At 41.1% G+C, this 24395-nt stretch overlaps 1 protein-coding gene and 1 non-coding gene across 2 annotated transcripts in view; one reads left to right on the top strand and one right to left on the bottom strand.

The window, feature by feature from the left end:
* Positions 1-3776: 3776 nt before the first annotated feature.
* PPM1D (protein phosphatase, Mg2+/Mn2+ dependent 1D) overlaps positions 3777-24395 on the bottom strand; it is a 69344-nt gene continuing 48725 nt past the window's right edge. Inside the window, exons 4-6 of the mRNA XM_031657489.1 lie at positions 22927-23117; positions 13039-13281; positions 3777-5202 (exon numbers count right to left, since the gene is read on the bottom strand). Of these exons, the coding sequence (XP_031513349.1) occupies positions 4645-5202; positions 13039-13281; positions 22927-23117 (992 nt within the window). The 3' untranslated portion in view covers positions 3777-4644. The remainder of the gene's footprint in view (positions 5203-13038; positions 13282-22926; positions 23118-24395) is intronic.
* On the top strand, positions 5764-5868 carry LOC116271205. The gene has a single exon (XR_004179627.1). It is a non-coding gene; the product is annotated as a U6 spliceosomal RNA (small nuclear RNA).

The raw sequence follows: 24395 nt of genomic DNA, 5'->3' as shown, positions 1-24395 counted from the left end.
GGACATGGTTAAATAATGGCATAGTTGGCTGGGCGCAGTGGCTCACACCTGTAATCCCAGCACTTTGGGAGGCCTAGGTTGATGGATCACGAGGTCAAGAGATCAAGACCATCCTGGCTAACATGGTGAAACCCCGTCTCTACTAAAAATACAAAACTTAGCCGGGCATGGGTGGCACGCGCCTGTAGTCCCAGCTACTCAGGAGGCTGAGGCAGGAGAATCGCTTGAACCCGGGAGGCGGAGGTTGCAGTGAGCCGAGACTGCACCACTGCACTCCAGCCTGGGCAACAAGAGCGAAACTCCGTCTCAAAAAAAAAAAGGAAAAAAAAATAATGGCATAGTTAACTTATATCTGTAGACTGAAATACTAAATAATGAAGCTCTCTGATGTACTGATATAGAAAAATCTTTAAGAAATAAGGTTGAGATAAACACATAATCCTTGCATGTCTATGCATAGACTATTGCTGAAAGAATACACACAAAAAATAGGTGGAAATGTTGACTGTCTTGGGGACTGAGGTAGGGGACTTTTCATTATGTATCATTTCATACATCATGAACTTTCCATTACTACTGATCTATGTGTTACATAGACAAATAAAATTTAAGAAACACAAACATTAAAGCATTATTTGTGATGGCAAAACATCATTGACTCCCTTAAAGAGTAGGCCTAACCACAGCCCTAGGAACACATACAAAAAAATAAGTAATTTTAACACGTACAGTTGTGTCTCAAAAAGGTTTTCGATATTAGACAGCTACTAATATGGTATGGAATTAGATCCATTGCACTAAAAAATAATGTGATGTAGGAAATAATGCTGTGACACTTTTTACATTAAACAATTGATTTGAAAAATACAGATTACATAATCTATTTTACAACCACTGGCAAAAAAGAAAAAACAAGTAAAAAGTAGCTACTTTTTTTTTTTTAATTTTGAGTCAGGGTCTCACTTTGTTGCCCAGGCTGGAGTGCAGTGGCATGATCATGGCTCACTGCAGCCTCCACCTCACAGGCTCAAGCGATCCTCCCATCTCAGCTTCCTGGGTAGCTGGGACCACAGGCACACACCACCACATCCAGTTACTTTTTTTTTTTTGTAGAGATGGGGTATCCCTATGTTGTCCAGGCTGGTCTCAAACTCCTGGGCTCAAGCAATTCTCCCACCTTAGCCTCCCAAAGTGTTAGGAATACAGGCAAGAGACATCGCACCTGTCCTAAATGGATTTTCCTCTTTTTTTTGAGATGGAGTTGCACTTTGTCACCCAGGCTGGAGTGCACTGGCTCAATCTTTTTTTTTTTTTTTTTTTGAGACAGAGTCTTGCTCTGTCGCCCAGGCTGGAGTGCAGTGCCGTGATCTCGGCTCACTGCAAGCTCCGCCTCCCAGGTTCACGCCATTCTCCTGCCTCAGCCTCCCGTGTAGCTGGGACTACAGGCGCCCACCACCATGCTCAGCTAATTTTTTGTATTTTTAGTAGAGACAGGGTTTCACAGTGTTAGCCAGGATGGTCTCGATCTCCTGACCTCGTGATCCGCCCCCGCCAGCCTCCCAAAGTGCTGGGATTACAGGCGTGAGCCACCGCGCCCGGCCTGGCTCAATCTTGGCTCACTGCAACCTCCGCCTCCCAGGTTCAAGCGATTGTCCTGCCTCAGTCTCCCAAGTAGCTGGGATTACAGGCACACACCACCACGCCTAGTTAATTTTTGTATTTTTAGTACAGATGGGGTTTCACCATGTTGGCCAGGCTGGTCTCAATCTCACCTCGTGATCCACCCACCTCGGTCTCCCAAAGTGCTGGGATTACAGGTGTAAGCCACCATGCCCGGTCTGGATTTCAGTATGTATTTAGATTTGCTGGTGTTTTTCTTGTTATTTTGTTTAGACAGGGTCTTACTCTGTCACCCAAGCTGGAGTGCAGTGGCATGAGCCTATCTCATTGCAGCCTAAATCTCCCAGGCTCAGGTGATCATCCCACCTCAGCCTCCCAGTGGCTGGGACTACAGGCATGTGACACCACACCTGGCTTGCTGGATTTTCACGTGGTGCAGCCAGGATGGTATTACACGTGTACCAGATGGAAAAGACCTTCACAATGAACAGACTCCAGAAGTGTCTGCTAGTTGCTATCTCTCTCTTGGAAAGATCTGAAAAAACTCTTAGATTTCCTATGGAAAATCGGTATGTTTCCAACAACACAGTTTGTAGCATATTGTAGGTGCATGACATTGAATTCATGAATTAACTCTTGAATCTCTCAATGACAGATCTTGTTCCAAATTAATAAACTAAAAAATTATCTCACTGTACAAGTCACATCAAAATTACATACTGTTAGTGTTTAATATTAATTCCCTTTAGATTTTTTCCTGTATTACTGAAGTTGGCAGTTTTTTATTCATCTTAAATCGCTACATATTTTACATAATGCTTATAAGTCATAACTGACTTAATCACATTCTTATTATTTCATTGGTTTTTTTTTGTTTTTTTGAGATGGAGTCTCACTCTGTTGCCAGCCTGGAGTGTAGTGGCACGATCTCAGCTCACTGCAACCTCCACCTCCTGGGCTCAAGCGATTCCCCTGCCTCAGCCTCATGAGTAGCTGAGACTACAGGTGTGCACCACCACGCCTGGCTAATTTTTTGTATTTTAGTAGAGACGGGGTTTCACCATGTTGGCCAGGATGGTCTTGATCTCCTGACCTCGTGATCTGCCCTCCTCAGCCTCCCAAAGTGCTGGGATTATAGGCATGAGCCACCGCGCCTGACCTATTTCAATATATTTGATATTAAAATAAAAAATTCAGTGTGCAAAAATGAAGACTTTAAGTTGTATTTTAAACTCACTCTAAGCCGGGCACAGTGGCTCACATCTATAATCCCAGCACTTTGGGAGACCAAGGCAGGCAGATCACAAGGTCAGGAGTTCGAGACCAGACTGGCCAATATGGTGAAACCCCATCTCTACTAAAAACACAAAAATTGGCTGAGCATGGTGGCTCACACCTGTAATCCCAGCATTGTGGGAGGCCGAGGCGGGTGGATCACGAGGTCAGGAGATCGAGACCAGCCTGACCGACATGTGAAACCCTACCTCTACTAAACATACAAAAATTAGCTGGGCATGGTGGCACGTGCCTGTAATCTAAACTATTCAGGAGGCTGAGGCAGGAGAATTGCATGAACCCAGGAGGCAGAGGTTGCAGGGAGCCGAGATTGCACCACTGCACTCCAGCCTGGGCGACAGAGCAAGACACCGTCTGAAAAAAAAAAAAAAATTAGCCGGGCATGGTGGCACACACCTGTAATCCCAGTTTCTGGGGAGAGAGACTGAGGCAGGAGAATCACTTGAACCCAGGAGGCAGAGGTTGCAGTGAGCTGAGATCGCGCCACTGCACTCTAGCCTGGATGACAGAGTGAGACTCCATCTCAGACAAACAAAATAATAAATAAATAAAATAAACTCACTCTAAAGCATGAAGCATGATCACGGCACAACAGAATGTTAATCCAGGTTAAGCATCCTTAATCTGAAAATCCAAAACCCAAAATACTCCAGAATCAGAAACTTTTTCAGAGCAGGCATTGATGCTCACAGGAAATGCTCATTACAGCATTCTGAATTTCAGATTAGGAACACTCAAAAGCTAAGTGTAAAGCAAATATTCCAAAATTTAAAAAAATCTGAAACACTTCTGGTCCCAAGCATTTTGGATAAGCAATACTCAAATTGTACATACCATTAAAATAAATCAACAACTACAAATCCAGCAACATGAGGAACAGTTCACTGATTTATTAGATGAATATATACCCATATAATCAATGAAAACTGTATGATATAAAATAATTTAAGAAATGTTGGGAATTAGCAGCACCATTTGTTATTGAAATAGCAAGGAAAACTTCACATATTTTAAGCAAACACGAGAAGGGAGTAACTACTTTAAGACCTAATAATGCCATTGGTCTGGGATGAAAAAGAAGGGAATTGTTTTAGGCAAACACACTTCCTTCTATGCCGAAGATTTAGTAAGCATATCTGATGACTAAGGTTTTAGAATGCTACTGATGTAAGAGATACTGCATAGTATTTTAATTGGGACCAGACTAACTGTAGCATGGCTCAACACTTCTATGAAAAATTTAGTTCTGAATTATGAAATCAGAAATAAAAACATTAAGTGAAACACAGGTCACTATGAAAATACATCACTTTTCCAGTCTGCTTAATAATTTACTTTAAAAAGTTGCACAGTTTTCAAGACAAGTGGCTTATACAAATTTTTTAATAAGTATTTTAAAAAGCTTAAATGTTTTTCTAAAATCTAATAGATTCTTTTGATTTCTTTAAACATTTAGCCCTGTTGTCACAATTACTGTGTATTAGAGTAAGAGACTGAATTTGTGTGGATACAAATTTACACAAATTTTACAGCAACTTATACCCTAACATCTATAAAATCCACATTTATAATACAAGCAAGTACAAGGCCAGGATAAAACTGCTGAATTCCAAAAAGTCAAACTGTATATTCTTTTAATTTTGTCTCCTTAAAAAAAAGTCGAACTTCGGCACCAAATTTAAAAGGCTCTCTCCTAAGTTTGGAAAAACCTCATTTCCCAGATGCATTTCAGCAAACACAAACAGTTTTCCTGTGTTGATGAAGTAAAGGATTTCCAATTTTCTTCTGGCCCCTAAGTCTGCGTCGCATGGTGAGTTTAACAGAGTTCTTTCGCTGTGAGGTTGTGGGGAGACTTGCAGGCTGAGCACCACTACTTCGACTTAAGCCATTTCGTCTATGTTTCTTCATCAGGGGGCCAGAATTGGACTCTTCTAGTGTCCTTTTAAAGTTTGTTGGAGGGGTTCTTTCAATTTCTTGGGCTTTCATTTGGCCAGGAGTTGACATCTTCAAATTTTTTTGGTCCATGACAGTGTTTGTTGAGTTAGTAGGCACAAGGCCAACTGGAAGGCTATTATTCAAAGAATCATGTATCCTTAAAGTCAGGGCTTTAGCGCAATTTTCTTCAAGTGGTTCTGGATCTTTTGAGGGTATGACTACACCCTGGACATTCCCTCGAGCTATCTCAGCTGAAACCTCTAAAAAATTCTCTGAGAAAGCATTGCTACGAACCAGGGCGGGTATATGGTCCTTAGAGTTCAGCCTTGGCCATGGATCCTCCTCCAGGGACTGAAAAATAAGAAGGTAAAACAAATAAGAAAAAATTTATCCTAGAACTCAACAAACCTATGTATGTGATGTTAGGCTTGTTATGAAGCTAGTAGGATGGCAAAAACATGTTATATGCATTCACTAATTCATTCACCATATATTTACTGAACTATGTGTAAGGTTTAATGGGAGGAACCAGAGTGAGAAGACAATATAAAGGTAAGAATGACATTGAATTCTGTCTTCAGGGTAATAGATGAAATTATAAAATAATCTACTCAAGTGGGTGAAAATTCACGTGGTCACATGTATTTTCTATCCACTGGCAGGTAACCAAAAATAAGATACATTAAGGAACAAAATTTCAAAATAAACCCTCAAAATTAACCATAGGCACACATTCACTCTTCCACTATTCTGTACCCAAACATGGAGAAGATTAAAAGTATCGCATTCTCTGTGTGCGTTTTAATTTTACTTTTGACAATAACATAATGTTGATGAAATCGCTCTATTTTTCATAAAAGTCTTATATTTTTCCATAAGAACCATCAAAAAATTGCTTTAAAATGCCATTAAGTGCTTACTACAGCAGCACATATACTAAAATTGGAATAACACAAAGAAGATTAGCATGGCCCCTGTGCAAAGATGACACAAATTCACGAAGTGTTCCCTATTTCAAAAAAGAAAAAAAAGCTTTTAAAAATCTCAATTTTTGGCTGGGCACAGTGGCTAACCCTGTAATCTCAGCACTTTGGGAGGCTGAGGCAGGTGGATCATTTGAGGTCAGGAGTTCAAAACCAGCCTAGCCAACATGGTGAAACAGCATCTCTACTAAAAATATAAAAATTAGCCAGGCATGGTGGTGCGCACCTGTAATCCCAGCTACTCTGGAGGCTGAGATGGGAGAACTGCTTGAGCCCAGGAGGTGGAGGCTGCAGAGAGCAGAGATCGCACCACTGCACTCCAGCCTGGGTGACAGAGTGAGACCCCGTCTCACAATAAATAAATAAATAAATAAATAAAAATAAAAACCTCAATTTTATAGTAATGAAAACTAGTGTAACCACTGGGGGGGATGGTAGCATCTCTGTAGGATAAGCAACAAATTTGTGGTTTTTTGGTTTATTTCCTATCTCCTAAATTCTAATTTCTGAGTACGTAGCGTGGAAAGCATTACAACATTAAAACACATTATTAAAGCAAAGTACGACATTAAAGCAACTATGCCATAATGGTCATAATGAAAACTCAGATGAATGCTGCTTTGCACCCATCCTGCAAACACCAGATACTGTTCTGTGATTTGAGAAAAGTAGTACACATGGGACCCTACTGAGAATGGTTAGGGAAATTCCCAATTGATGAAACAAATCAGAATTATCCAAGGCACTTTATTGTTTTTAAAAATGCTGTTTTTAAAACGCTTCATGTCAATCTAGATATGCACCACTACTTTGAGTGTAGTGCTGTAAATCTACATATACTCAGAATATCCGCTCACCTCCAGATAAGAACATTCTTACTGTCAAACCCAGCTCTTCCAAAGCAATAACATTTCATAAAATCATTGTCTTAGTACTTTATCAAGGTCCAGAGTTAAAGCATAAACACTCTCTCCCCCACACATGTAAAATTTCCTCAAGTGGACTCTCAATCAAAATTTATTAAAATACTAATAGATTCTGAAAAGTCCACGCAAATCCTTTTGTAGAGCAGTAAATGAAGACATATTTATCTGATCTTTCTCTGAAATAAAATCTCCTATAAAATAAACACCTTTCCTTTTTTTTTTTTTCCCCAAAGACGGAGTCTTGCTCTGTCGCCCAGGCTGGAGTGCAGTGGCGCAATCTCGGCTCACAGCAAACTCTGCCCCCCGGGTTCACGCCATTCTCCCGCCTCAGCCTCCTGAGTAGCTGGGACTACAGGCAACCGCCACCACGCCTGGCTAATTTTTTGTATTTTTAGTAGAGATGGGGTTTCACCATGTTAGCCAGGATGGTCTTGATCTCCTGACCTCAGCTGATCTGCCCACCTTAGCCTCCCAAAGTGCTGGGATTACAGGTGTGAGCCACCGCGCCCAGCCACCTTTCCTTTTTTTTTTTTTTTTTGAGATGGAGTTTCACTCTTGTTGCCCAGGCTGGAGTGCAACCTCCACCTCCCGTGTTCAAGCAATTCTCCTGCCTCAGCCTTCCGAGTAGTTAGGACTACAGGTATGCACCACCCACACCTGGCTAAATTCTTTTTTTTTTTTGTATTTTTAGTAGAGACGGGGTTTCTCCATATTGCTCAGGCTGGTCTCAAACTTGCGACCTCAGGTGATCCGCCCACCTCGGCCTCTCAAAGTGCTGTGATAACAGGCGTGAGCCACTGCACCCAGCCTGAATATACAACTTTCTTAAAAGTGCTATATAAAAGTATACTTATAATAGGAATGTTTCCTTTAATTTGTCTAGAGTTAAAAGGGAAATAAGGGAGGCAGGGAGGTTCAAAAAATAAAATGAAAGGGAAATTGAAGGCATCCAGAAGCTTCTTTTTTAGTTTGTTTGAGACTGAGTCTTGCTCTGTCATCCAGGCTGGAGTGCAGTGGCGTGATCTCTGCTCACTGCAACCTCTGCCTCCCAGGTTCAAGTGATTCTCCCACCTCACCCTCACAAGTAGCTGGGATTAGAGGCACCTGCCACCATGGTTGGCTAATTTTTATATTTTCAGTAGAGACAGGCTTTCACCACACTGGCCAGGCTGGTCTCAAATTCCTGACCTTAAGTGGTCCACCCTCCTTGTCCTCCCAAAGTGCTGGGATTACAGGGGTGAGCCACCACACCCAGCCCAGAAACCTGTTTCTAAAATGACCTCAATCTAATCATAGGTAAGAATATGCTTTACTGAAAAACATACTGACTTTAGGACCAATGGACATTGAAGAAAAGGACAAAGAATTTCTAGTTACTAATCTGTTACTGCCCCAAATACATCACTTCTCTGTTCTTTTTTTTTTTTTGAGACAGAGTTTCGCTCTTGTTGCCCAGGCTGGAGTGCAATGGCACAGTCTTGGCTCACTGCAACCTCCACCTCCTGGGCTCAAGTGATTCTCCTGCCTCAGCCTCCCAAGTAGCTGGGATCACAGGCACCCACCACTACACCCAGTTAATTTTTCTATTTTTAGTAAAGACAGGATTTCACCATGTTGGCCAGGCTGGTCTCAAATTCCTGACCTCAGGTGATCTGCCTGCCTCGGCTTCCCAAAGTGCTGGGATTACAGGTATGAGACACCGTGCCCGGCCCACTTCTCTTTTTTATTAAAAATATACTCTTTCTGGAGCCATTGCTCCATTTATTTTTTATTTATTTTTTGAGACAGAGTCTCACTGTTGCCCAGGCTGGAGTTCAGTAGCACGATCTCAGCTCACTGCATCCTCTACCTCCTGGGTTCAAGCAATTCTCCTGTCTCAGCCTCCTGAGCAGCTGGGACTACAAGGCACTCGCCACCATGCCCAACTAATTTTTGTATTTTAGTAGAGACGGGGGTTCACCATATTGGTCAGGCTGGTCTCAAACTCCTGACCTCAGGTGATGTGCCTGCCTTGGCTTCTCAAAGTGCTGGGATAACAAGCGTAAGCCACCACACCTGGCAGCTCCATTGATTTACTATAAACTGCATGGTTCATTGAAAGTTTGATTATTCTTGCCTGTTTTAGTACTGACTATATGTTGGGCAGCAACAGTCTCTGTTCTAGAATGTCTTACATATAGGTTTCGCATTTCAACAATGAGTTGCATGTAAGTTTATCCCTCCATATTAGGTTGATTGAAATGTTTAACCTGGTCACAAGCACGTTCTGGCTGATCACAGAAAAAATACGTTAAGTAATAAGCAATCACTGACCAAGAGCTCATGCTGCTTTAATATAGAAAAATAATGTGCCACAAGACCAGGCAGCAAATAAGTTCTGTAGCAGAAGGCTTCCTAATGCCAAATAATCACATCACTACTGCAGGCACAAGAAAAATGGTACTAGTCAAGCTATCTAATGGAATAAAACATATTGCTATAGCATGCATAATAAGGTTAGATATTAGGTGGAATTTCTTTATAAAAGAAAAACAGTAGGATGATTTCAGAGTTAACACAATATATTGTAATTTCTGTTTAGCTGTGTATTTATTTATTTATTTATTTATGAGACAGAGTCTTGCTCTGTCACTTCCAGGCTGAAGTACAGTGGTGCATCTCTGGCTCACTGCAAGCCTGCCTCCCCGGGTTCACGCCATTTCTCCTGCCTCAGCCCTGAGTGGCTGGGACTACAGGCCTCCCACCACGCCTGGCTAATTTTTTTGTATTTTTTGTAGAGACGGGGTTTCACCGTGTTAGTCAGGATGGTCTCATCTCCTGACTCGGATCTGCCCGGCCTCCTGGATTACAGGCATGAGCCACTGCGCCTGGTCTATTTATTTATTATTTATTTTATTTATTTATGTTTTTGAGATGGAATCTCACTCTGTCACTAGACTGGAGTGCAGTGGTGTGATCTTGGCTCACTGCAACCTCTGCCTCTCAGGTTCAAATGATTCTCCTGCCTCAGCCTCCCGAGAAGCTGGGACTACAGGTGCACACCACCACACCCAGCTAATTTTTGTATCTGTGGTAGAGACGGGGTATCACCATGTTGGCCATGATGGTCTCAATCTCTTGACCTTGTGATCCACCCACCTTGGGCTCCCAAAGTGCTGAGTTTACAGAAATGAGCCACCGCACCCGGCCAGCTGTGTCTTTTTAAATGCACAGATTATTATTCTGACCCTACAGGGGTGCTGGCTTCCCTTCCCCCACTTTCTCCTTGAACGTTTCCTTTTCCTTCTCTTTTTATTGGCATTCTGTGGGAATACATTGCATCTGTTAGCACAGGCAACTATTTAGACTTCTCAGATGTACCCCAGATTAATTTGTATTGCTAAGGCCTGCACGTTCGTAAAACAGTGATGTGATGTAGAGGTTACCCCCTACAAATACATAGTTTAAAAAAGTTCACTGCTTCAGAGATCAACTTTCTCCTCCCACCTATCCTGTAATCCAATATTAAACAATTACAAACTGTGCCTAAAACATAACTAAGTTTTAATTTTCTGAAACTCTTTGCTCTCTTCCCCATTCCTTTCTTATAGATCTTAGCTTGTAAAACATAGCTAAATTTAGTTTTGCCCTAAACAAAGGACAGAGAAAGAAATGTGTGTCATAGTAAACTACCTTAAACAAAGGCTTTCCACTATCTCCATCCCAAAACAAAGACTAATTTATGTGAGAATTCAAATAGAAGTTGACATGTTTATAGACAAATCTAGTCTCAAATGCCTTGTCTAAATGTAAGTCTCTGAAACTATTCAATATTAATCAAATTCTCATTAAATTTATCTCTATGTTACTAAACATGAGATAACTTTAATAATGATGTAAATCAAACATAGTCGGGAGTACTCACCTTTATGTCAATTAAGGTAAATAAAACAAACCAAAAACAATTTCTTGGGCAGAAATTTGTCTTTGTTAGTTGTTAGATCAGAGCCAACAATACTAATTATTCTGAATTAATCTAAATATTTTCCCATATTTGGGCAGGGCCAATGGGTTAACAAATAACTATACCTGCATATGGCATGCATACATCTTATCTTTAGTAGTATTATTAGGTCATTATCAGAATTATTATTACTATGTTTTTTGAGACAGAGTCTTGCTCTGTCACCAGGCTGGAGTGCAGCGGCACAATCTCAGTTCACTGCAACCTCCACCTCCCGGGTTCAAGCGATTCCCCTGCCTCTGCCTCCCAAGTAGCTGGGATTACAGGCACGAGCCACCATGCCCAGCTAATTTTTTGTATTTTAGTACAGATGGGGTTTCACCATGTTAGCTAAGATGGTCTCAATCTCCTGACCTCCTGATCCGCGTGCCTCAGCCTCCCAAAGTGCTGGGATTACAGGCGTGAGCCACCACGCCCAGTCCAGAATTTAATTTTTTTCTTTTCTTTTCTTTTCTTTTTTTTTTTGAGATGGAGTTTCGCTGTTGTTGCCCAGGCTGGAGTGCAATGGCGTGATCTTGGCTCACTGCAACCTCCACTCCTGGGTTCAAGTGATTCTCCTGCCTCAGCCTCCCAAGTAGCTGGGATTACAGGCATGTACCACCACACCTGGCTAATTTTGTATTTTTAGTAGAAATGGGGTTTCTCCATGTTGGTCAGGCTGGTTTCTAACTCCTGACCTCAGGTGATCTGCCCAATTCGGCCTCCCAAAGTGCTGGAATTACAGGCATGAGCCACTGTGCCTGGCTTAAGTAATTTTTTAAACATATTTTATGTATGGGTTTACTAATGCCAGTCAGCAGACTGCAATAATTTTTATTTGAGGTCAATATTAAGAATGCCCCTTTGTCCCTCACACTATTCCCCACTCTAATGTCTCCTCCTTCTCTATACTGCCTAAAGGTCAGTTATCGGGGAACATGAAAGTAATAATTATATACAAATATTCAGACATACGCAAACATACAAACACAAGCTCCTTCGCAGCTTCGAAGAGAGAATAAAGAGGCTTTAAAGGGTTTCAACCTACATTACCATTCATGGTTTTCAAAGAAAAGAAAACTTTTGTAAATGAAAATACTTCATTTTGGCTGGACCTGTAATCCCAGCACTTTGGGAGGCCAACGCGGGTGGATCACCTGAGGTCAGGAGTTCAAGACCAGCCTGGCTAACATGATGAAACCCTATCTCCACTAAAAATACAAAAAATTAGCAGGGCATAGTGGCAGGCACCTGTAATCCCAACTACTCGGGAGGCTGAGGCAGGAGAATCACCTGAACTTGGGAGGTGGAGGTTGCAGTGAGCCAAGATCGTGCCACTGCACTCTAGCCTGGGCAACAAGAGTGAAACTCTGTCTCAAAAACAAAAAAAGAAAATGAAATGAAAAGATTTCATTTTATCTGGCCATATGTGGTTTTTGCCATATGTATGTAAAGTGAAAGAAAGCAAAGCAGTAATAACCCATTTCCAAGTACGGACTATAGGATTACAACGCCCAAAATTAAAGCCCTTGACAACTTTAAAAAACTGCCTGAATAGATAACGTTAGATTTCGCTATATTTCCCATTTTAATGGTCAGTCTACTGAAAACACATTCTCAGAAAGCCAGGTTAGCCATACTATGTATTAAAGCATTTATCAATCAATATTGCTAATTTTTGGTGGGAAAAATTAGTATGAAAACACAGCCAAGTATTTGAGTTCTTAGTAAATCAAAAAAGGAAAGTATGATATCTACTTAAAATTTGCTTATTTCAAAGCATATCTTAAACTCACTCAATATTAATGTGGCTAAAAAACAGGAATAAAGTTTCTTAGACGAGTTAACAGACAATCAGTTGTAATGTCTGCTGTCCTCAGGTCCAGCTCAATTTTGATTCTCTACGACCTCGTTTAGACAGTTTAATCTCTCAGGCTTATTACTGATAAAATGAAATAATAACATTAGCTCTACTTCTGGGCTATGAGATTCAAATAAAATATATTTAAGTGCTTCACAAACTTCTAAATGCTTTAAAAATAATATTCATAGCATTAGATGGCAAACGATAATATTCTTAAGAGCCCACAATCACCTTTTTATTAGTGCTGTACACATGGCTGGCATTGAGATTAGTATTGATATAAAGATGGCTCTCTGATAATAAGTTATACCACTTTCTTGAACCGAGTTCAAATCCAAAATCCTGTAAGAATTTAAAAATTGTTTCCAGGTGATGGTAACCAAAGAACTGGTGACTATTAAAACATAACTTAAAAACTATGGAACTATATACCTTGACTGGTGGTGTAGAACATGGGGAAGGAGTCATCACACAGGTTTCTTGACTATTATAGGAAGGGCTATCAGTCAGGTTCAGGTACAACTCATCTTCATTGGTAAAGTTTCCCTGATTGTCCACTTCTGGAGAGATGCAGATTACTATGGCACTAGTGTTATCTGCTCGGAGCATACGCTGCCTCCAGCGGCCCAATGCTCGATTCACAAGCATTTTGGCACAAGATTGTCCGTGCTCACCCTGTATTCAAAAGAACAAGGAGAAGGAAAGTAACTCAGATTTAGCTGCCACAACATCTATATCAAATTAAATATCTGGTGTTCACTGTGGCCCAAATAAACCTCCCAAACTGTCTTTTTTTTGAGATGGAGTCTCGTTCTGTCGCCCAGGCTGGAGAGCAGGGGCACGATCTCGGCTCACTGCAAGCTCCGCCTCCCAGGTTCACGCCATTCTTCTGCCTCAGCCTCCCCAGTAGCTGGGACTACAGGCACCCGCCACCACATCTGGCTTATTTTTTGTATTTTTAGTACAGACGGGGTTTCACCACGTTAGCCAGGATGGTCTCGATCTCCTGACTTCATAATCCGCCTGCCTCCGCCTCCCAAAGTGCTGGGATTATAGGCGTGAGCCACTGCGCCCAGCCAAAGCTCCCAAATTTTCAAACATTATCCCCAGTCTCCTTAGCTATGTTAAAATAGTACTTCTCTAAATTAAAAAAATACTAATAAAACAAGGTTTTATCCTGTCATTAAATTTCACTATTTTTATTTTTATCAAGAAACTCAGCCTTCACTGTAACTTTAATTAGAAAATGTTGGGGAGGCTGAGGCAGGCAGATCACGAGGTCAGGAGATCCAGACCATCCTAGCAAACACTGTGAAACTCTGTCTCTACTAAAAACACAAAAAAATTAGCCAGGTGTGGTGGTGGGTGCCTGTAGTACCAGCTACTTGGGAGGCTGAGGCAGGAGAATGGCATGAACCCGGGGGCGGAGCCTGAAGTGAGTGGAGATCACGCCACCGCACACCAGCCTGAGCAACACAGCGAGACTCTGTCAGAAAAGAAAAGGAAAAGGAAAAGAAAATAGAAAAGAAAAAATAAAAGAAAAAGTTGGCCAGGCGCAATGGCTCATGCCTGTAATTCCAGCACTTTGAGAGGCTGAGGCGGGTGGATCATGAGGTCAGGAGATTGAGACCATCCTGGCTAACATGGTGAAATTCCGTCTCTACCTAAAACAAAAATTGGTCACAAAAATGGCTCTGTAATCCCAGAACTTTGGGAGGCCAGACGCATGGATCACGAGGTCAGGATCGAGACCTCAACCCTGGCCACATGGTGAAACCCCGCCTCTACCAAAAATACAAAAACCAGCCGCATGCAGGTGATGGCCGTAGTCCCAGCTACCGGGAGGCTGGACACAGGAGAATGCATGAACCCAGGAGGTGAGCTTGCAGTGAGCCATCCACACTGCACTCCAGCCTGGGCGAGCAGACAGACTCCGGCCTGAAAAAAAAAAAAAGAAAAAAATTAACCGGCCGATGGCACGTGCCTGTGGTCCCAGCTACTGTGAGGCTGAGGCAGGAGGAACGCCTGAACCCAGGAGGCTGAAGTTGCAGTGAGCCCAAGATCACGCCACCAAGATTCCAGCCTAGCAACACAGCAAGAATTCGCCTAAAAAAGAAAAGAAAAAAAATTTAAAAAAATAAGAAAAGAAAAGAAAAGTTATAAAGTTGAAGTTACTTAAAAAGAGTAACCTCGGCCGGGCTGTGGCTCAAGCCTGTAATCCTAGCACTTTGGGAGGCCGAGATCATGGATCACGGTGGTCAGAGATCGAGACCATCCTGGCTAACACGTGAAACCTCAGCCCTACTAAAAATACAAAAAAATCCAGCTCACAGGTGGTGGCTGGCTTCGTAGTCCCCAAGCTACTGGGGAGGCTGAGGCAGGAGAATAGCTGCAGAACCCGGGAGGCGGAGCTGCGGGTGAGCTTTCTGAGATCCCACGCACCCAGGCAGACAGAGACCCGGCCTCAAAAAAAAAAAAAAAAAAAAAAAAGTAGCCAGGCACGGTGGCTCACACCTGTAATCCCACAACTTTGGGAGGTGGAGGCAGGTGGATTGCAAGGTCAGGAGTTCAAGATCAGCCTGACCAATACGGTGAAACCCTGTCTCTACTAAAAATACAAAAATTAGCCAGGCATGGTGGCACGCGCCTGTAATACCAGCTACTTGGGAGGTTGAGGCAGGAGAATGGCATGAACCTGGGAGGCGGAGGTTGCAGTGAGCAGAGATCATGCCACGTGCTCCCGCCTGGGTGACAGAGTGAGACTCCATCTCAAAAAAACAACAACAAAAAGTAAACATGAAGTTATTTAGAAAACATAATTCACAAACAAGATAATCAGGCATGGTAAAAAAAAAAATCATTGCAAAGGGTCAAATTCCTCCCAACATAAGAGATTCTGCAAATTGAAGACAATGACTCAACAGAAAAATTGTCAAAGAATATAAACAAAATCCAGAGAAAAGGAAATATAAACAGCTCATACACACACACACACACACACACACACACACACACAAAATGTCACTCATATGAGGAAAAAATAATACAGTAACTGCTTATAGAATAAAGAACAAATATATACCAATTGAACAAGTAAAGAAAACAAAACCAAAAGGATCTCATTTTATGCAAATAAATGTGGCTTAGAATAAAACTTCCAGTGTCATATATGAACTTGTAATCTGCTAAGTTTCACAGAATAGAAGTGAAAATGATGTACTCCAGGAAAGAAGCCTACTTTTTTTTTTTTTTTTTTTTTTGAGACAGAGTTTTGCTCTTGTCACCCAGGCTGGAGTGCAATGGCACGACCTCTCACTGCATCCTCCACCTCCCAGGTTCAAGTGATTCTTCCACCTCAGCTTCCCGAGTAGCTGGGATTACAGGCACCTACCGCCATGCCCAGCTAATTTTTTTTTTTTTTTGCACTTTTAGTAGAGACAGGGTTTCACCACATTGGCCAGGCTGGTCTTGAACTCCTAACCTCAGGTGATCTGCCCGCCTCGGCCTCCCAAAGTTCTGGGATTACAGGCACAAGTCGCCGCACCCGGCTGCCTACATGTATTAAAAGTACCCGTAGAAATAAATGAATGATGAAAATGAGTGGAAAATTTGTTTGTTTGTTTGTTTGTTGTTTTTTGAGACAGGGTCTCACTCTGTCACCCAGGTTGGAGTGCAGTGGTATGACCTCAGCTTACTGCAGTCTCAACCTCCTGGGCTCAAGTGATCCTCCCACCTCAGTTACTCGGGAAGCTGAGGCAGAAGAATCAGTTGAACCCAGAAGGCGGAGGCTGCAGTGAGCCAGGATGGCACCACTGTACTCCCAGCCTGGGTGACAGAGTAAGACTCTCTCAAAAAAAAAAAAAAAAAGAATATTATTTCAACAGACGCTGAAAAAGCATTTCATAAAACTGAACATCACTTTATGATTTAAAAAAAACCCTCATCAAAAATGGGTATAGTAGAAATATACCTCAAAATGACAAACTCACAGCTAACATCATACTGAATGGGGAAAAAATTAAAGGTCTTTCCTCTAAGGACTGAAATAGACAAGGATGCCCCACTCTCAGTACTGTTATTCAATACTACTGGAAGTCCTGGCCAGAGCAATTAGGCAAGAGAAAGAAATAAAGGGCATCCAAACTGGAAACGAATAAGTCAAATGAGCCTTATTTGCAGATAACATGATCTCATACCTACAAAAACCTAAAGACGCCACCAAAAAAAACTGTTAGAGTTGATAAATTCAGTAAAACTGCAGGATACAAGATGAACATACAAAAATCAGCAGCATTTACATATACCAACAGCAAACAATCTGAAAAAGAACTCAAGTGGCCGGACGTGGTGGCTCATGCCTGTAATCCCAGCACTTTGGGAGGCCGAGGCGGGTGAATCACGAGGTCAGGAGATCGAGACCATCCTGGCTAACACAGTGAAACTCGGTCTCTATTAAAAATAGAAAAAATTAGCTGGGCGTGGTGGCGGGCGCCTGCAGTCCCAGCTACTCGGGAGGCTGAGGCAGGAGAATGGCGTGAACCCGGGAGGGAGAGCTTGCAGTGAGCCGAGTCTGCGCCACTGCACTTCAGCCTGGGCAACAGAGCAAGACTCCGTATCAAAAAGAAATCAAGAAAGCAATCCCATTTCCAATAGGTATACAAATTATAAAATGCCTAGTAATCAATGTAACCAAAGATATGAAAGATCTATAAAGGAAAACTAGAAAATACTGATGAAAGAAATTGAAGAGGACACAAAAAAATACAAAGATAGTCCATGCTTATGGATTGGATGGATTAATATTGTTAATATGACAATACCCAAAGCAATTTAAAGATTCAATCCCTATCAAAATTGAAATAACATTATTCACATAATTTTTTCTTTAAGCTCAGAATTTTTATGAAACCACAAAAGATCCTGAATAGCCAAAGCAATTCTAAGCCAAAAGAACAAAGCTGGAGGCATCACACTACCTGACTTCAAACTATGCTAGAGGCCTACAGTAACCAAAATAGCACAGTACTGCTACAAAAACAGACACACAGACCAATAGAACAGAATAGAAAACCTATATATAAATCCATGCAATTTGCAGCCAGCTCATCTTGAACAAAGGTGCCAAAAGCAACAATAAATGGTAGTGGGAAAACTGGATAACTATATGCTGAAGAACGAAACTATACCCCTCTCTCTCATCATACACAAAAATCAAATCAAAATGGATTAATGACTTAAATCTAAGATCTCAATTGGTAAAACTGGTAACCACAATTCTATTCTCTCTTTGTGAGATCTACTTTGATCTCACAAACTATGAAACTATTAGAAGAAAACATTGGAAAAATGCTCCAGGACATGGCTCTGGGCAAATAATTTTTGCATGAGAACTCAAAAGCACTGGCAACCAAAGCAAAAATAGACAAATGAAAATACAAGCTAAAATGCAAAGGAAACAATCAACAAAGTGAATAGACAATCCACAGAATGGGATAAAACATCTGCAAACTATCCATCTGACAAGGAATTAACAACCACAATATTTAAGGAGCTCAAATCAGTAGCAACGGAACAAAACAAACCCCAAATAATCCAATTTTAAAATGATCTAAAACACATATTTCTCAAAAGACATACAAATGATTAACAGATAATGAAAAAAATGCTCAACATCACTAATCATCAGAGAAATGCAAATCAAAACCACAGTGAGTTATCATCTCACCCCAGTTAAAATGGCTTGTATCAAAAAGATAGGCAACTACAGATGCTGGTGAGGATGTGCAGAAAGGGGAACCCTCAGTGTCAGTGGGAATGTAAATTAGTGCAGCCACTATGAAGAAGAGTATGAAGGTGCCTCAAAAAAAAAAAAAAGACAGAAGCAAACTACCATATGATCCAACAATTCCACTACTATACATATATCCAACAGAAAGAAAATCAACACACTGAAGGTGTATCTGCACTCCCATGTTTATTGCAGCACTATTCACAATAGTCCAAATACAGAATCATCCTACGTCAATTCCATTTAACACATGAATGGATAAAGAAAATGTGGTGTATACATATGTACACACATAATGAAATAGTATTTGGCCATAGAAAAGAATGAAATCCTGTCATTTGTAGCAACATGGATGGAACTGGAGATCATTATGCTAAATAAAATAATCCAGGCACAGAAAGACATGATCTCACTCATATGTGGCAGCTAAAAGAGAAGATCTCACAAAGACAGAGAGTAGAATTGTGGTTATGAGAAGTCAGGAAGGGTAGTAGGGAGGAAGGGATGAAGGATGGGAAAAAAGAATACAAATGTATTTATTACTATTGAATTGTACACTTTCAAGTAGTACAAATGGTAAATTTTATATGTATAGTATACTCTGAATTGTTTAAAGTGTGTTCTATTTTTAAGTGTAGTTATGTCCACTCAAACTTTTTTGTGTTTTCTTGAACTAGAAACAATCAATCATGCCTTATTTGTCTTCTTAAAGGACTGCCCTTCTGGGTTTTGTGAATCTCCCTAAATAATTTCTGCTCTATTATTTTCATCCTCCTATTTTGAAGGGTTTTACTCTGATGTTCTTTTTTCTAACTCTCTGACTGGATCACTTAGACTGTTTTCTTCATGTAGAATACCATGAGCCTGGTGTTATGGATGCATCATTTTATGTGCCACAAAAAGAAATAATAAAATACATTGCCTGGCTGGCTGCAGTGGCTCAACTTGTAATGCTAGCACTGGGAGGCCAAGGTGGCGTGGATCATGAGGTCAGGAGATGGAGATCATCCTGGCCAAGGACGCGGTGAAACCCCGCCTGAAATAAAAAATGGCTGGGCCGGGCACGTGGCTCATGCCTGTAATCCCAGCACTCTTTGGGAGGCCGAGGCAGGCGGATCACGAGGTCAGGAGATTCCAGAGACCATCCTGCCAGCCATGAAACCCTGCCCTACTAAAAATACAAAAAAAAAAATTAGCCGGCATGGTATGGCTTCCGTGGTGGACCCAGCTACTTCCTCGGGAGGCTGAGGCAGGAGAATGGCGCGGAACTGGGAGGCTGAGCTTGCAGTGAGCCGGTGATAGCCACTGCACTCCAGCCTCAGTGGGACCGGGAGCAGACTCCATCTCAAAAAAAAAAAAAATTAGCCAGGCATGGTAAAAATGCCTGTAGTCCCGCTACTTGGGAGGCTGAGGCAGGGGAATCGCTTGAACCCGAGAGGCAGAGGTTGCAGCGAGCTGAGACTGCACCACCGCACTCCAGCCTGGCGACAGAGCAAGACTCCATCTCAAACAAAACAAAACAAAACAAAACACTGTTAATTGAACTATGATATACTATTTGTAAAAAGTGTTCCAATTTCAGAGATATTAAAAGAAAATATGCACCTCAGAATTGCTTAAAGGCAGCATTACTCTCTAATTCATGAATCTATCACATTCCCCACGGCACGTGGTTCATCACTCTCCAAACACCAGTTGACTGAGCCCTTACCTCTCACTTTTTCAGTGTGCCCGTTTCCCTTCCCATCAATGCTCCATGAAAACAATTATATAAACCATTTTCCACTACCTTACCTGTATTTTTTTCCCTCAGCTCACTAGAATTCTGCTGACTTGAGTCCCCCTAATATTGTGTGCTCTTAAACCACACAGTCTCTCTAAGTGCATATATTGCCACAATTTACACAACTCTTGTTAACTGTCAAATTAGTATTTCCAGGCTTCCTTCCCAAGTTTTTATTTTTAAAGAGATGAGGGTCTCACTGTGTTGTCCAGGCTAGAGTGCAGTGGCTATTCACAAGCACAATCATAGCGCCCTACAGCCCTGAACTCCTGGGGTCAAGCAATCCTCCCACATCAGCCTCCTGAGCAGCTGGGACCACAGGAGCATGCCACCCCTGTCTCAAATATTTATAACTGCCTACTGAAGATATCTATCTAGATGAACCATAGGTACCTCCAACTCAACATGCCTATGTCTGAAATAATTACCTTCCCCATCTCTCCCTAAATGATGTTTCTTCTTTATAACAGCTTACTAGTCACCAGAGTTAGAAATTTAGGTGTCATCATATTCTTCTTCCTTAAAAACATATGAGCTGTCAATTCTACTACTCATGTATTTCTTTGTGGGTTTTTTGTTGTTGTTGCTGTTTGTTCTGAGATGGAGTCTCGCTCTGATACCAGGCTGGAGTGCAGTGGCACAATCTCAGCTCACTGCAACCTCTGCCTCCGGGGTTCAAGCAATTCTCCTGCCTCAACCTCCCAAGTAACTGGGATTACAGGTGTGAGTCACTACGCCTTGCTAATTTTTGTATTTTTAGTAGAGATGGGGTTTTACCATGTTGGCCAGGCTGGTCTCAAACTCCTGACCTCAAGTGATCCACCTGCCTTGGCCTCCCAAAGTGCTGGGATTACAGGGTTGAGCCACCGCGCCTGGCATACATGTATTTCTTTGTGTTTTTTCCAAAAACCACTGCTGCTTAGATCAAGCCTGCAAAATTTCTTGCTCAAATATCACTCTCTTCCATGAAGCTTCCTATGCAATCTTGTGATATTTTCTATTGTCTCACTCTCCCAGGTCTCATAAGACTTGTTCTAATTATGTATTATACGGATGCTTCCTTCAATACTCATCTTAAAACACTTTAGGGTTCATAAATAGGTTCTTCCAACCCACTACAAACTGGCTTTTGTCTTTATGCCATTGAAATGATCTCTCTCAGATCATTAAAGAATTCTAAATCCATTAAACAGAACAGTCTTTATGTTACTCTTTGATACCTGATAATCTCCGACTAAATGCCACACACCAGGCCCTGAAATTGTAAAACTGAATCAAGATGACTCTCACCTTAAAAGAACTCATGATTTAATGGGATTGTTAGTTTTTTATATATTCTATTTATAATAATATGGTAAGTGCTGAGGAAGGACCATATTCTGTTTACCTTTGCAATCCCTGTACCTAATACCTCGTGTTAGTTGAGTGAATGAATGGAGGCAATTTTTTTTTTTTTTTTTTTTGAGACACAATTTCATTGTTATTGCTCAGGCTGGAGTGCAACGGCATGATCTTGGCTTACTGAAACCTCTGTCTCCCAGGTTTAAGCGATTCTCCAGCCTCAGCCTCCTAGGTAGCTGGGACTATAGGTGAGTGCCACCACACCCAACTAATTCTGTATTTTTAATACAGGTGGGGTTTCACCATGTTGGCCAGGCTGGTCTCTTAACTCTTGACCTTGGGTGATCCACCCCTCTCAGCCTCCCAAAGTGCTGGGATTACAGGTGTGAGCTACTGCACCTGTACTAAATGGAGGCAATTTAACAAAAATTCAATCAATTTGCCCCTCCTTCCACCTCAAAATACAGCTTTACTATTCCCCCCATCTGAGAGAAAGATCATCTTTTCTAAGGATAACCCATCTTTGGGTCTTTGATTCCAGATACTTCCATGTGCTCTGTTAGGGGATGATGATGAAAATGTTTTGAGATTAGGAGCTGGGCGCGGCACCACAGTAGTCTCAGCTGCTCAGGAAGCTGAGGTGAGAGGACTGCTTAAGCCTAAACCAGCCTGGGCAACGTAGTGAGACCTCATCTCTTGGGAGGAAAAAAAAAAAAGTAGTAGAAGTAGTGGTGATGGAGGCCAGGCACAGTGGCTCATGCCTTAAATCCCAGCACTTTGTGGGGCCGAGGCAGGTGGATCACCTGAGGTCAGGAGTTCAAGACCTGCCTGGCCAACATGATGAAACCCCATCTACTAAAAATACAAAAAAATTAGCTGGGTGGGGGTGGCGCATGCCTGTAATCCCAGCTACTCGGGAGGCTGAGGTGGGAGGGGAATCACTTGACGCCGGGAGGCGGAGGTTAGAGTGAGCTGAGATCATGCCACTGCACTCCAGCCTGGGTGACAGAGCAAGACTCTGTCTCAAAAAAAAAAAGAGGTAGTGGTGATGGTTGTACAACTTTGTGAACTACACTAAGAATCACTGAATTATATACTTTAAAAGGATAAATTTTATGGTATGCGAATTATATGTCATTTAAAAAAATAAGGAATTAGCAGTGTTCCATAGGCCAATTTATACTGAAGTCAGTGGTTGTGTGTTTTGTTATTAGGTTTCACTTATATATTTCTTGTCTCATTCCTCTAATGATTAGGAGCTACAAAGCCTATGTTTTACCCACTAGCAGATCCAGGCAAATCCAAAAATCTACCCAAGGTCAATGTCCTTAGTTCATATTCAAGACTCTGACAGAAGTACCACAACAATGTTTAGACAACAATATCAAGTTATTGAATCACTTCTCACCATCAGGTATTTTTTCTCCTCTTGGTCCTGGCACATTGAGATGGCATCTTGTGGTGGAATCATATTCCAAAGCCCATCACTCCCCAATATAATATACTTGTGCTTCTGAGGGTCAAGAGTGTGGACACTTGTGTCTGGTTCAGGTGACACCACAAACTCACCACTGAAGAAATCATAGCTCCACAAATCACCTGGGGGAAGGGAGCAGAAAAAGCAAGAAGTATTACTTGAAAGCTAGTAGTACAACAGCAACAGATTAAAAGAGAAAATCAACACAGTTCATCTCAACAGATGCAGAAAAGCATTTGATAACATTCAAACTCCTTTCACGGTAAGATTTCCTAGCAAACTAAGAATAAAAGAGAACTCCCTTAACCTGATAAAGTATATCCACCAGAATTCTGTAATCAGCTTACTTAAAGGTAAAATGTTAAAAGTATTCCCTTTAAAACGTAGAAATAAGAAAACTATGCCTTGTACCATTGTTTCTCTTCTGATACTATACTGAGTCCTTCCCAGCACAGAAAGATAATAAAAATAAAGGATATACAAAATGGAAAGGAGAAAATAATACTATTATTATTTGCAGATAATTTCATTTCTACATGGAAAGCCAAAAAGAAATTATTACAATAGGAAAGTTTGGCAAAGTTGTTAAATACAAACTCAATATATAAGTCAACAGTATTTCTATATAATAGCAATACATAGAAAATATAAATTTTTAAATAATCTAATTTTAACAATGAACCAAATGTAAGGTACTTAGGAACAACTTTAACAAACGGTATACATACCTATTATGAAGATTATAGATTCTATTTTGAAACATTAAAAAGATAATCTAAATAAATGAAGAAACCAATCAGATTCATAGACAGGAATACTTATCATAATAAAGATGTCAATTCTTCCCAAAATAATCTACAAAGTCAATATAATTCTAACCAAAATCCCAAAAAGATTGTTGTAGAATTTGACAGGCTAAGCGCAAAGGGCCAGGAATAATCAAGTTAATTTTGAAGAAAAAGGACAAGATGAGAACTTATCCTACAAACAGAAGTACCAATGGCTGTTTGCAAACTTCCTGTTAATCTCTGGATCAGTAAAGTACCTACATCAAAACTTACAGAACAAGTACCAGTCACTTGGAAGAAAATTCAAAATATAAAAACCAGCATTTTAATGCTGTTTACCAACCATATGACCAACCTTTGGAGAGCAACAGTTCTCTCTTTCACTGAGCTGGAAAAAGAAAGTTCTTACACATTTCTCGTTCTCCTTGATTAGCTCCACATAAAAACAATGCCTAAACTTCTGCCTTTAAACCTATTAGATACAAACATCAAAATGCTCAAGAGAAAAGAACTTTCAGTCAACCTAAGCCATCAAAAAGATCAAAAAAACTAAAACAGAAGAAAATAAAAGTGATTTATAGAAACCATCTACTTTTCTGTAATACATAAGAC

The sequence above is a fragment of the Papio anubis genome, chromosome 17 (genome assembly GCF_008728515.1).
Source record: "Papio anubis isolate 15944 chromosome 17, Panubis1.0, whole genome shotgun sequence".
NCBI classification, from domain to species: Eukaryota; Metazoa; Chordata; class Mammalia; order Primates; family Cercopithecidae; genus Papio; species Papio anubis.
The sequence above is the reverse complement of the archived record's forward strand: the minus strand, read 5'-3'. Positions and strand labels throughout refer to the sequence as shown.